This window comes from Mastomys coucha, unplaced genomic scaffold (assembly GCF_008632895.1).
Source record: "Mastomys coucha isolate ucsf_1 unplaced genomic scaffold, UCSF_Mcou_1 pScaffold12, whole genome shotgun sequence".
NCBI classification, from domain to species: domain Eukaryota; kingdom Metazoa; phylum Chordata; class Mammalia; order Rodentia; family Muridae; genus Mastomys; species Mastomys coucha.
In genome coordinates, this window is record NW_022196894.1 from 36,253,827 (window position 1) to 36,267,752 (window position 13,926).

Below are 13,926 nucleotides of genomic sequence, written 5' to 3' on the forward strand. Positions count from 1 at the left end.
GGGGCGTGGGGAAAGGGCGCACATGCGCACAAGCCAAAGTGCAGCCAGAGAGCAGGCAGATGGAGAAGAGAATGGCTGAGAAGCTGAACCTAGAGAACAAGAGGTTTGTGAATGGTTCTAGGTTAATCGGGCTGTTAAGAAAGAGGAGTGAAGAAAGCTGGGGTAATAAGCGAGCTTGAGACAGGGCTGGTTTTGACATGGTAGCAACTCAATTGATAACTTCCCCTTTCCTTCATAAATCTGTGCTCATGAGTTCCCCTGTGCTGCTTTGCTTCATCTATCCAGCCACATCCAGGCTGTTGCCCCAGCTGCTTCTGAACCATTGCTTCTGCCGGCTTTGAATTCTCTGGTGTTTTCTGAGGCTCCCTAAACAAACCAAACAAATCCTCTCATTCTAGTCTATCCCCACCTACGGCATTCCCGCTGGGAATCGTTCCTCCTCTAGAAGCTTCTTATATCTAATCTATGGCTCTCTCCCAACCTGCCCTCCCAGCTAAGAGTCTCCCTCCTTTCAGTCTCAGCTCCACAAAGCTGCCAAGCTTTTCCTTACACGACAGAGCTCTGAGCGCGTCCCACTCTGATTTAGAAATTCCTTCATTAACTTTCGTGCTCATCTGTCAAATGTTTACGGGGTGCTCGACGGCAAATGGGACCCACTGCTGACATACAGGCTTATGAGCCAACCCTACAACACAAGATCAGTTCCAGGCCAGGAGGAAGATAGGAACTCAGAGGGACAAGGAGCAGGAAGACAGGAGTGGGGGCTGATACATGGAGAATGGGGAGGTCCAGCCTCAGCCAAGGAGATGAAATGATTCAAAGGGCATTGGGAAGCCTGGTGTGGTATGCACAAAAGCACAAGTTCAAAGCCTGCAACCTGAACTACATAGGGAAATTCTGTCTCAGAAAAGACCAAGAGGAAGTTGGGGCCAAGAGTAGGAGGACCAGAGACAGGATAGGTGTGTCTCAGGCCTTCTCTAAGTGCAAACAGTGGAGGAAAGTGGGGACCAGGTGATGTAAGTGCTTCTAGGGAAGCAGATGCTCTTAAAATTAAGCCACACAGGCTGGAGGGATGGCTCAGTGGTTAAGAGCACTGACTGCTCTTCCAGAGGTCCTGAGTTCAATTCCCAGCAAACCACATGGTGGCTCATCTCTTCACAGATAAAGCCTCCACAACTGGCCTTTCCAACAGGAAGTGTTCCATCAGCAACAGCTGGAACTCAGGTGACCTACGAGCCTTGGAGAGTAGGAATGAGAGGGCTGTCTATGAGGCTGTTCTGTAAGACATAGAGGGCCTCTTGCCTAGGCATGGTGGTTCTGGGAATGTCCCAGGGCGGGTCTTTAAGATGCTTTGCAGAGATTGCTGGGACTCTGTGACAGTCAGGATAAACCCTGTTCTTTGGTTTCATGTTTACCTTCACAGAGCTTGAGGCATACCTTGAGCATTTGGGGAAAATGCTTCCAGATTAAAAACCAAACAAACAAACAACAACAAACAAACCAAACCAAACCAAACCAAAACAAAACTAATAAAGTGGCCAGGTGGTGGTGGCTGCGGTAGTGGTGGTGGTGGCACACGCCTTTAATCCCATCACCTCGAAGGCAGAGACAAATGGATCTCTGAGTTTGAGGCCAGCCTGGTCTATAGAGTGGGTTCCAGGACAGCCAAGGCTACACAAAGAAACCCTGTCTTGAAAAATCAAAATGAAGAAATAAGTTAAATAATAAAGTATGAACATTGCTCTCAGTGACCCATGAACCTACTTTTCAATCTCCCCTTCTCTGAAGGCCCACTCCTTCCTCTCCATGGCGTTCATCATCTTCCTCCTCTTCTCAGCCTGGGAGCTGTCATTCAGTCGGGGCAGAGTAGCTTCCCAAGCTCGCTTCTCCCGGGCCCGCTCTATCATTTCCACCTCGGCTTGCCCTGCTGGGAGACCTCGGCCTGCAGGGGATGTCAGAGCTCAGGAACATAGGGCAAAAGCGAGCCACCCCTGTACGCTTTCCTCCTACCTTAGATTCAAGGATTAGGATATATATACCATGGTGCTGCTGGGAAAACTAGCATCATCTCTGGCTTTCATGCCTCCTCTTACTGAAGCAGACATTGTTTTAGTTACCTACATGTTCAATGACCACCAAATAATCATGTTGGAGAGTTCTGTACTAGACAAGTCCATAGTTTTAAAATGCAAAGAGGGGACTTGGGGAATCCGGCTCAGTGGCTGATCTTCCAAAGGACACAGGTTCAGTACCCACATGGTAGCTCAAAACCATCTGTAACTCCAGTCCCAGAGGACCCGACACCCTTTCCTGACCTCCCTTTCCTGTAAGTACTGCATACATGTAGTGCATAGATGTATAATGCAGGCAAGACACCCCACACACTTGAGATAAAAATAAATAAAATTTCAAAAAAAATGTTAAATGAAGAGGGAGAGATATACCAGTGATTGGGATTCAGTTGAATGGAAGTTAAAAAGATGCATACTTTTAAAAAGAACAGTCAATGATAATCTTTGCATTTTTGTCTCCTATAGTGAATATACAATCTAGAACTATATATACCTTGCATCTGGCTTTGAGAGTTTAAATACATATGGAGCTGTGCTCATGGCTCAGAGACAGACACAGGTTGGGACCTACCTCAGCTTGGTTTCTCTGGCACAGGTTTGGGAACCCAACTGCACATCCGGCAGCTTCGACTTGGTATATCATCTTCCTAAAACTGAAAACTACTAAGGGAAATCGGTGTCATGTGGGTTTCCTGTGTAATATTTGAAATTTTCTTTCATTAAAAAACATATACACCAAAGTCTAATGAAAAAAAGTCTCTACCACATATAAAAAGCTACTTCTTAATTCTCTGTGTTGTTTATTCCAAGTCTTGTTCATTCATCAGTGGAAGGGCTGCCAATTCGGTTAATGTATGAAGAAATGAATGGAGCCTGGAAAGATGGCTCAGCAGTGAAGAGGGCATGCTGTTCTTGCAGAACCAGAGTTTGGGCCTTACCACCTACATCAGGCGGCTCACAACTGCCTGTGAGCACTAAGGGGTCCAGTGCCCTCTTCTGGCCTCCACAGGCACTGCACTTACATGCACATATACACACACACCTGCAATTGTATAATTATAATTTTTTAAAGCTAAGAAAAGTATGTTTTTAAAAACTAAAAGGGAACAACTTAGGAAGAAATGAATAAGCCCATGTTTATTACATATGAAAATATATACAGATATATTAATAGAGTATTTGTGTAGGGTTTTGGTTAGTATTTAAAAATGAAAAGTACAAAAATATTATAAATATTCATACTTGACAGCTATGTTATTTATCAAATATCTTTTTCACCTTTTCTAATTGAAGAAATTTAAAGAGTAAAAATAAAGTTAATGATTACTTTAATCCCCATATTGAGCCCTGTTCTCCTCTTCCCTCTCCAAAGACAAACACAGGAAGAATTCAGAGCACTTTTCCCAAGCTTGGCATTTTGTGAATCTGTTAAGTTCATGCATCTGTGACTTAATCACTTACAATGCAGCAAGAACTGTTCAAATTCATTCACCCTCCAACAGATCTCTATGGTGGAAATATAATGATTTCTAGTTTACAAGTAAAGAAACCGAGGGGCTAAAAGTTGAAGTCAGCTGTATGGGTGGAGGTTGGTATTAAAAACAGCAGTCTATTTTGTGTTCTTATGTATCGAGGTATAATGAGGCATAAATTGGAAGCCAGATTTGATTCTGAGATGAAATGGAAAAAGAAGTATATGAAAATAAAGTGTATCAACTGTTTAAAATAGTGACTTAGATAACATGGTACATGTGGTTGCTCTCAGCTGAAGGCTAAAGAGCTATTACACATGTGTTATTCTGAAAAGCCTATTCATCCAACCCCAGGGGGGGTCATGGATTCCACCCACAGAGAGACTGAGGGCTTCATTCCATTTAAGGTCACAAGTCTACATCCTGAGTCTGTACAATACTGCATCCAACATCCCTGCCCTTGGTTCACTGTGCCCACTGTGATCTTTCCTGGGATTCTTAAGAGAAATGCTCCAGTCTGGTAGCTAGAACATAAGATAGGATTGCTTTAATTCTGGAAAGTGCCAGATTTCCACTCAGAAGGTAGTCACAGCTCCCTCCCTCCCTCCCTCCCTCCCTTCCTCCCTCCTTACCAGCTTCTAGTCAATCTCCATTGCCTCCTGCAGGCTTTATAAACCAGAGTAGCCCACTGAAAAGGGAATTTGAGAAAGGTAGCTAACCTCCACAGGGACAGTTAGGAATTTAGGTTAGAATCACTTGGAACTATAACTTATTAAGGAAAGAAATCATATCCATTTCAGCATGAGCTGCCATGTTTCTGCCTTCATCACACCTCCGTAAGCCTAAAGAACCATTTTAAATTTTCCTCTATAGATTCTTGGCATGTCCAGTGACGAGGTGACCAAGCACATTCTCCTTTGGCATAGTTATTCTGTGATCTTTTCCAATAACACTTCTATTTTACATTATAACGCACACAGAAGAGTTGCTAGTCTTGCATGTTGATGTCACAATCGGCTCTCTTTGGATCACTCTTTTTAGTTACTTAGTGTGTTGTTGTTGACAGGGTCTCACTGTACAACACTGGCTAGCCTAGAACTCGCAGAGATCCACTTGTCTCTGCTTCCTGAGTGCTGAGATTAAAGGTGTGCATGGTCATGCTGGCCTTTTATTAGGGTTTGCTTTTTTTTTTTTTTAAGATTTGTTTATTTATTTTACATATATGAATACATTGTAGCTGTCTTTAGAGACACCAGAAGAGGGCATCAGATCCCATTACAGATGGTTGTGAGCCACCATGTGGTTGCTGGGAATTGAACTCAGAACCTTTGGAAGAACAGTCAGGGCTCTTAACTGCTGAGCCATCTCTCCAGCCCAGGGTTTTGTTTGTTTATCTGTTTGTTTGTTCATTTGTTTTGTTTGTTTTTAATATCACAATTTTGTTTTTTGTGCATGGGTGTTTTGCCTGCATGTGTGATATTCCACCACTTGCATGTCTGGCACTCTGCAGAAGCCAGAAGAGGCCATGTTCCCTGGAATTGAAGGCACAGATGATTGTGAGGTACCACGGAGGTCCTGGGAGTTGAACCCAGGTCCGCTGGAAGATCAGCCAGTGTTCTTAAGCACTGGATCATCATCACAGCCCCTTATTAGGCTTTTAAATGAGCATTGTCTACAAATAAAAATAGTTTTGCTGCTGCTGGCTGAATCTCATCCCATATTTTTTCTCCTACCTTACAACACTAACTCTCATTTCATTTTATCTCTCTGTTGCATTCTGGAAATATATACATAATATATATGTGTGTATATATATAAATATATGTATAAATATGTGTATATGTGTACATATATAGGTATATACACATATATATGTTAATACATTTGCTGGTAGCTTGTCTTCTTTTGAGAAATGTCTAGTCAGGCTCGTTGCCCATTTTTAAGTGAGGTAATGTTTTCTTGCTGTTGAATAGTGTGCTATTCTTGTATGTTCTAAAGACAGAGACTAGCCCCTTCCTAATATTTTTATGCACACATTTTCTCCAAATATGTGAGTTATTGTTTCACTGTATAAAACAGAATTGCCTGAATCTGGGTCATTCCCAGGAACTCAGGAGTATAGACTGCTATCTATAATCTTCAGTGAGAATTACTAACTCACCCCAAGTCAGAGTAGCCAGGGTCAAGAGCTCAGGAATAGTGTCTTGACACACAACGTATTCTGGAGAGTATGGGTCTGTTTGAACGTCTGCATCCCGGTAATCAGTCTGAGTGCCCACGGTGGACTTGGTAGGGATGATTGCATGCTTGGAAGACTCGGGAGAAAAAAGAAATTGTTCTACCCTACAAGGGTAAAAGTAAAGGCTGAAACTCAATGCAAACACTTAAAATACTACACAACCAGGTTAAAAACCATTGTCTCGCTATCGACATAGTCATCCATGCTTACTACACAAAGGGTATTAAGACAGCAACATACATCTGATGCTTTATTTCTACTCTTATTCTTTTAACTATTACCCATGACCCACGAAAAAAATAATTAACAGTGAGTTTTGATATTCCATGTAACAATAATAGCCAGACCTTGGCATACAGAAAATCACTAGAGGGACCAGGAAGGCTCCTGCCTATGATGGCCGGCAATCCGGAGCTTGCAAAGTATTGGCCTAGAAAGCTGCCTTCTGGAACAAGTGTGAAGTGAACGGTGAGTTAAGAAGGTTTTGAAATAAAGTCACTTACTTGGCTGGCGATAAAACAATGTTGAGAGGCACCTGTTGAAGAAATGGCAGGAAGGGCCTGGGGGGAAAAAGCACACACATGAGGTTTTTACAGCAGCTCAAAACTTTCTCCTTATTTTAATTACTCTTCCCTAAAAAATCAGTGAGTTTGAATAACCACTGGGGATGTTCTTATTTAAAATACAAATTTCTAGATGTATGCCAGTAGAGGGCACAGCTGGAGCTCTGCTTCCTCAGTGTGCACGCTGGCATCTCCTGTGCAGCCATATTCTCAGGAGCATCTCTCTACGTGGGCTTCTGATACTTATTAAATGTCCAGTACCTTCTCAAGTTTCCTGAAACCTTCTGAAACAATCAAGGGCTTCCTTTAAAACCTCCCCCTTCCACCAAGAACCCAAGCATTTGTATCTGCTTTAGTTAAGAAGTTAACATTTTTCTGAAACAAACAAACAAAAAAAGTATCAGAACACCTCTATTAGGAAGTGTTTATACAACATAGTGTAGATCACAAATTCACGTTTGAAAGGAAGCTTATTCAGATGTGGTGTCGAGATTATTTTCTAACCCAAGATTGGCAAGGAAACCCTCCTTTTGGATTAGTCTGCCTTGAGTCTACAATTATCACGGAGTATGAGTCACAAAGGAAATTCAGAAAATCCCTCGACCGTGTTGAGGCAGCATTCACTAGTACTGCCCATTTGACACATTGGCAGCTTTCCTGCACTGTGACTTCAAGATGCATGCTACATCTGGCTTCACTTCTTACCAGCTATGCATCCTTTGTGGCTGTGGTACCTCATTCACCCTCTGTGATATGTCTCTTGTGAAAATTAGGTAGCCCTCAAGTAAAGAGCTAAACAGGATGGCTGACATCTGGAATTGCTGCCTGTACCATAAGGACCTCTCCCAACAGTTTGGGGCTCTAATATTTATTACTCTTTACTTTCTACCTGTCAAAGAACCTATAGCGGTTCTTTCCAGAAACATCCGGATCTTTGTACTTTTCCTTAGGCATCTGGAAAGAGGCATCCATTCTAAAAAGAAGCAGAGAAAATGATTTGAGTCAACTCTACATGCCATGTTTCTGTGTGTTGTAGGAGGGACAGAGAGAGCATTTAGCGGTCCTGCGTCTTAGACTAGCTATAGTCAGAGCTGGGAGGTAAGGTTTATAAAATCCCAAATAGAAACATTGCCACTCTTAATGAAAATGGCAGAGTTTCAAAGGGTAATTTCATGCCCTATCTGGGACACATCATTATTTATTAACTTACCATGGCTTGTTAAATAATCAAGATTTTGGTAGAATTGTTTTTGAAGGTGTTTTACTTGTAAGTCTCAAAAACAAAACAAAAGAACAAAAAACAAAAACAAAAACAACAACCAAACAACCAACCAAACGAACAAACAAAAAAACCCAACCATAGTTAAGGCTCTAGCAGAAAAAAATCACTTGCAATTTCTGAGGTGAACCAAAGAAACAACAGACTGGGTCATCCCTGTCTTTAATGGTGAGCTATCCTTTAACATACACATAAATATGCATTCCTACCTTCTGAGGGCAGTTAGCTTTATATATATATAAAATATACACACATATATGTGGTTAAATATATACTGTTTATTTATTACATATAATATACAGTATATCATATATAATGATATAAGTATATGTAACAATATTATGATATATGTAATAATGTTATATAACTATATGTAATTATATATTTATTATAGTAATATATTACATATTTATATTAATCATTATGTGTTTATATATATTAAGCAATAATGGATATACATGTATATATACATATTTATGTGTATATACTTATACAAATGTATAGCCATTACTTATTTTTTCATTAATTTATTAATTCACTTTATAGTGAGTAATTCACAGCCCCCCTTCCTCCTGCACTCCCAGTCCCACCTTCTTACCCCGTCTCCTGTTTACCCCTTCCATTCTCCACAGAGAAAGGGTGCCCCCCCGCAACCCAGGCACCAATCCACCCTGGCACATCAAGTCACATCAGGACTAAATGCATCCTTTCCCACTGAGGCCAGACACGGCAGCCCAGCCAGGGGAAAGTGATCCAAAGATTACCTCTTTTTTTTTTTTTTTTAAAGATTTATTTATTTATTATATGTAAGTACACTGTAGCTGTCTTCAGACACACCAGAAGAGGGCGTCAGATCTCATTATGGGTGGTTGTGAGCCACCATGTGGTTGCTGGGATTTGAACTCATGACCTTCCGAAGAGTAGTCAGTGCTCTTCCCCACTGAGCTATCTCACCAGCCCCAAAGATTACCTCTTAATCAGCCCTGGTTTAGAAAGAGGGATTTACATCACAACTGTAAATTTTCAAATCATGCAGAGTAATTAAGTCTTTAAAATATCAATATATTCACTAAAAGCACGGCTCTGTTTCAGAGCAGGAGGCCCTGGTACGTACGCAGCACGAAGCCGGAGGACTTCTTTTTGTTTGGCTTCTTGTCCCCTCCACTCTCGAGTGACATGCAATGGGACAGGGTCTGACTTGCTCCAGTACATAGAGTATCTTGGATGATGAAACAGGTTACTGAACATGGACCGAAAGTTGGGAACTTTTTTCTGATGTTAGGAAGGGGAGGGCAGAGAGGAAAAGGTCAAAACTGTGCAGTCAGATTTTCTAAGACAAATCATAGTGTAAGCTTTCCAAAAGTACAGACGGCGTATGTAGCAGCAGAGGAGGAGTTACTGGTACACGCACACACTATCTCTATGAGGATACTCAGAAAGCTGGCAACAATGATAGGTATGTGGCAGGGGCTGAGACTGTGTTATTTTGTACTACATATGCCTTGCCAACCCTTAAATTTGTTAACATGGGTACATACGTAATTTCCATTGACTTCAGTTTATGGATTCCTGTGTGTGTGTGTGTGTGTGTGTGTGTATGGGTGGGTGTGTGGGTGTGTGTGAAGCCAGGTGCCCACAGAAGTCAGTAAAGGTCATCCAATCCTCCAGAAATGGAGTTATGAGCAATTCAGTTACAGGTGGGTATAAGTCACCAGACCTGGGTCTTGGGAACTGAGTTCCCATCCTTTTGCAAGAGCAGCAGGCATCCTTAACTTTAAGCTATCTCTCCAGCCCAGTGTATGGGTTCTTTGTCCACTATTACTTAATCCTTGAAATGAGCTACATGTATTAATGGGCCTGGCCCCCCATAATCACGCTACAGTAATTGCTACAGTCCCCAAATCCTGATTAGTGAGTAGCCAAACCAGATGATTCGGATTGATTAGGTTGTGCTAGCAGATGAATCAGACTTACCAGTCTGCTTCGAACCAGGGTGGCTTGGATATTGGCCTGTGCATGGTCCCTCTCACTCGACACAATAAATAACGGGTCTGTAAAGCAGTAAGACAATATAGAGAAGAAAGTATGTTTACTGGGAGCAGAATGTGACTCTCTCTCATCCATCTCTCTCGTTTTTATGTGTTTTTCTATTTTTTTAAATTGAAAACAGATTTTTAATACAATATATTCTGATGAGCTTTCCTTCCCCAAACTCCTCTAGATCTTTTTCTCCTCCCCTCTCATCCAAATCCATGCCTTTCTCTCTCTTTAGAAAACAAACAGGGGCTGGAGAGATGGCTCAGCGGTTAAGAACACTGACTGCTGTTCCGGAGGTCCTGAGTTCAAATCCCAGCAACCACATGGTGGCTCACAACCATCTGTAATGAGATCTGATGCCCTCTTCTGGTGTGTCTGACGACAGCTACAATGTACTTACATATAATAAATAAATAAATAAATAAATAAATAAATAAATCTTTAAAAAAAAAAGAAACAAACAGGCATCTAAAAATGATAATTAAAATAAGATTAAAAGTCAAGCAAACTGGGATAAGATAAAAAACAAACAGAAGAAAAAGACCCCAAAGAAAACACAGAGGCAGAGATACACATGTTACCTTTCACAAAAAATCCCATAAAAACACAAAAATTAAAACCATGATATATATGCAAAAGATCTGTAAGGTTTAAAAAAAAAAAAGCCCTGACAAAGCATTATGCATCAAAGAACCTTCAAAAATGCTGTGGAGTTCAGTTTGTGTTGGCCACCTACTGCTGGGCAAGGAACCTGGCCTTCAGTTGGAGATAACTATTTTTTCCTTTGTGAGTGGTTACCAATTGGAGATAGTTTCTGGGCTAGGGATAAGGCTTGTGTCCACTTCCCCTCTCAGCACTGGGACCCCATCTGCCTTAGACCTGTGCAGGCCCTGTGCACGCTGCCACGGTCTCTGCGAGTTCATCTTGGCATTGGTCCTCCTGTGTTCAGAAGGCCTTGTTTCCTTGGTGTCTTCCATCCCCTCTGGCTCTTACAATCTCTCTGCCTCCTCTTCCACAGGGGTCCCTGAGCCATGAGGAGAAGGATTTGATGGAGACAGTCCCATTTAGGACTGAGGGTTCCCAGGTCTCTCATTCTCTGTACATTGTTCAGTTGTGGGCCTCTGTATTTGTTCCCATCTACTTCAGGAGGAAGCCTCTCTGGTGATGGCTGAGCGAGATGCTGAAACATGACTCGAGCAGAATGTAATCAGAAGTCACTTTATTGCTACATTTCTCTAGCAGAACAGTAGTATTTTATTGTCCCCTATATCCGTGGCCTCTCTAGTCTCAGGTTCATGGCCATCTGAGCCATGGTGGGGACAGGTTCCAACTCATGGAGTGAGCCTTCAATCAAATCAGATACTAGTTGGTTACTCACACAAGCTCTGTGCCACTGTCGCACATTTTAAAAACAATTTGTTTTACATTTGTTCATCGGCCAGCACTCCTGTGCAGATGCCGAAGGACAACTTGCAGGAGCCAGCTCTCTCCTAGCATCGAGTAGGTGCTAGGAAGAAAAGCTAAGTCATCAGGCCCTCATATACTACTGAGTTTTCTTACTGGCCTCTCTCATTTTCAACACTGAAAATGTTATCTTGCTGTGTTTTCCAGGCTAGCCTTGAACTCCTGAATGCAGGAGATCTCCTGCTCCTGCCTTCTGAGGAAAATACTAGAGGTCAGTGTGCCTGGCTTGTAACTCTCTCTTTTTTTTTAAAGATGTATTTATTTTATTTATATGGGGTGCACTGTTGCTGTCTTCAGACACACCAGAAGAAGGCATCAGATTCCATTAGAGATGGTTGTGAGCCACCATGTGGTTGCTGGGAACTGAATTTAGGACCTTTGAAAAGCAGTCAGTGCTCTTAACGGCTGAGCCATCTCTCCAGCCGGCTTGCAATTTCTTAACTGGAAAGCAAACTAGAGAGTTTAGACATTGCCTAACTGAAACAGCTATGGTCAGTCCTGTTACCTTCTTCCATTTACCAAGGAATCTGTTAGATGTGTTTCTTTCCTGTGAATTTCAAGTTAGCTTATGGAATTGGAATGCAAACAAGAACTCTAAATATTCTTCCTCCTCCTCCTCCTCCTCCTCCTCCTCCTCCTCCTCCTCCTCCTTCTCCTTCTTCCCTATGAATGGACTTCTTTTGTCCCGAATTACGTAAAAATTACTTTGAGATGAGGAATCTTATATATAAACACTATACCTATTTCCAGTTAAGAGGACAAATTTAACAGTGCTGGGTAGAAGGATCATTCACTGAAATGCTTACTGCACAAGCATGAAGACATGTGTTCAAAGCCCCAGCATGCACATAAAAAGCAGCACAGCAGCCTGCGTAATTGTAATCCCAGGACAGAGGAGGCAGGAGGATTCCTGGGGCTCCTGTCAGCCAGTCTAACAGTATCAATGAGCTCTATGGTCAATGGGACCTTGTCTTAAAGTATAAGCTGGAGAGCAACTGAGGAGGGCATGCAGTATTGGTTTCTGCCCCTCTCTCATCACACACACGCAGAGTGGATACATTTAGCCACCATTTACCATGTTCAGTGCACTCCAAAGATGCAAAACAGCATCACACCTTGAGAATTGTAGACATCGTAAGAAAATATTCTCTACTAAGAAATAAATAAGATCAGCCATCTTTAGAATGTATCCCTTTAGACTTATATAGACTGTGTGGATGATGGGCCCAAGTTATCTCTCCAACGGTCAACCAATGATTGCTTCACTACTGTAAGTACCTGCTCACTGGGTGCATCTTTAGTGATGAAAGGTACTGGTGACCGAGTGTATTATCTATTAAAATCATCCAATGTGAGGCCCGAGAGATGGCTCAGCTGTTAAGAGCACTTGTTGTTCTAGCTATGTAGCAGCAGACTCGGGTTCAATTCTTAGCACCCACAAGGTGGTTCACAACCATCTGTTACTCCAGCTCCAGGGAAGTTGATGCTCTTTTCTGACTTCCAAGAGTACCAGGCACACATGTGGTGCACATACAGATATGTAGTCAAACATGCATGCACATTAAATAAAGAAATAAATAACTTTTAAAAAAATCAACTAACACGACACTAAACTCATAAGTGGCTTTCAGAGAGAGAAATTTAATTTCCCAAGTAGATTTTTCTCAAGGGACACAAATACCCTGGCCAAACATTTACTAGATTTATTTCATAAGACAGAAGCAAGAATAAACAAAGTAGACCACTGAACAGAACATGTGTGGTGGATTCAATAAGTATGGCCCCCATAGGCCCATGTGTTTGAATGCTTGTCCCATAGGGAATGGAATTATTAGGAGGTGTGGCCTGGTTGGAGGAAGTGTGTCACTTTGAGGTCCCCTGTACTCAGGCTCCACCCAGTGTAGCACACAGTCTCTCCCTGTAGCCTGTGGATCAAGATGTATATATAATTCTCAGCTCTGTTCCAAGCATCACATCAGCCTGGATGCTGCCATTCGTTCTGCCATGACGATGATGGACTAAACCTCTGAAACAGTAAGCCCACTCAATGAAATGTTTTCCTTTAAAAGAGTTGCCCTGGTCATGGTGTTTCTTCACAGCAATAAAATCCTAAGACAGAAGCTTTTGTTGTCCTGGCTGGTTTTGTGTGTCAACTTGAGTTTAGAGTCATCAAAGAGGAAGAAGCCTCAGTTCAGAAAATGCCTCCATGAGATTCAGATGTAAGGCACTTTCTCAATTAGTGATCAATGGGGGAGGACCCAGCCCATGGTAGGTGGTGCCATCCCTGGGCTGGTGGTCCTGTGTTCTATAAGAAAGCAGGCTGAGCAAGCCTTAGAGAGCAAACAACACTGCCCAAGGCTCCTGAATCGGATCCTGCCTCCAGTTTCCTGCTCTGCTTGAGTTCCCATCCTGACTTCCTTTGATGATGAACAGTAATGTAGAAGTGTAAACTAAATAAACCCTTCCCTTCCCAACTTGCTTTTTTGGTCATGGCGTTTTGTCTCGGCATTAGAAACCTTAACTAAGAGAGCATGCAATTGGTAATTACACAACCCAATCCAAGGAAATGGGTCTTCAGAAGAAGAGAGTCTGTAGTTAACACTTTTATACATAATATTGTGTACGGTGTGTAACAGGCTCAAGAGAATGATAAACATGTGTGAACCAGAACCTAAGGTCTGGAGAAAAATCACAATTGGAAAATCAGGGCATAACATAAATTGGAGTTTAATTGGTCCTACAGGAACCAGTGCACTGAGTTTATCAACAATGTTTTGATTAATAAAAGGTTGGAAGAAGA

At 42.0% G+C, this 13,926-nt stretch overlaps 1 protein-coding gene across 1 annotated transcript in view; it reads right to left on the reverse strand.

Moving 5' to 3' along the window:
- Maats1 (MYCBP associated and testis expressed 1) overlaps positions 1-13,926 on the reverse strand; it is a 42,732-nt gene that overhangs the window by 27,964 nt on the left and 842 nt on the right. The window contains exons 2-7 of the mRNA XM_031363855.1: positions 9,600-9,676; positions 8,740-8,897; positions 7,236-7,319; positions 6,287-6,343; positions 5,706-5,887; positions 1,765-1,942 (exon numbers count right to left, since the gene is read on the reverse strand). Of these exons, the coding sequence (XP_031219715.1) occupies positions 1,765-1,942; positions 5,706-5,887; positions 6,287-6,343; positions 7,236-7,319; positions 8,740-8,897; positions 9,600-9,676 (736 nt within the window). The remainder of the gene's footprint in view (positions 1-1,764; positions 1,943-5,705; positions 5,888-6,286; positions 6,344-7,235; positions 7,320-8,739; positions 8,898-9,599; positions 9,677-13,926) is intronic.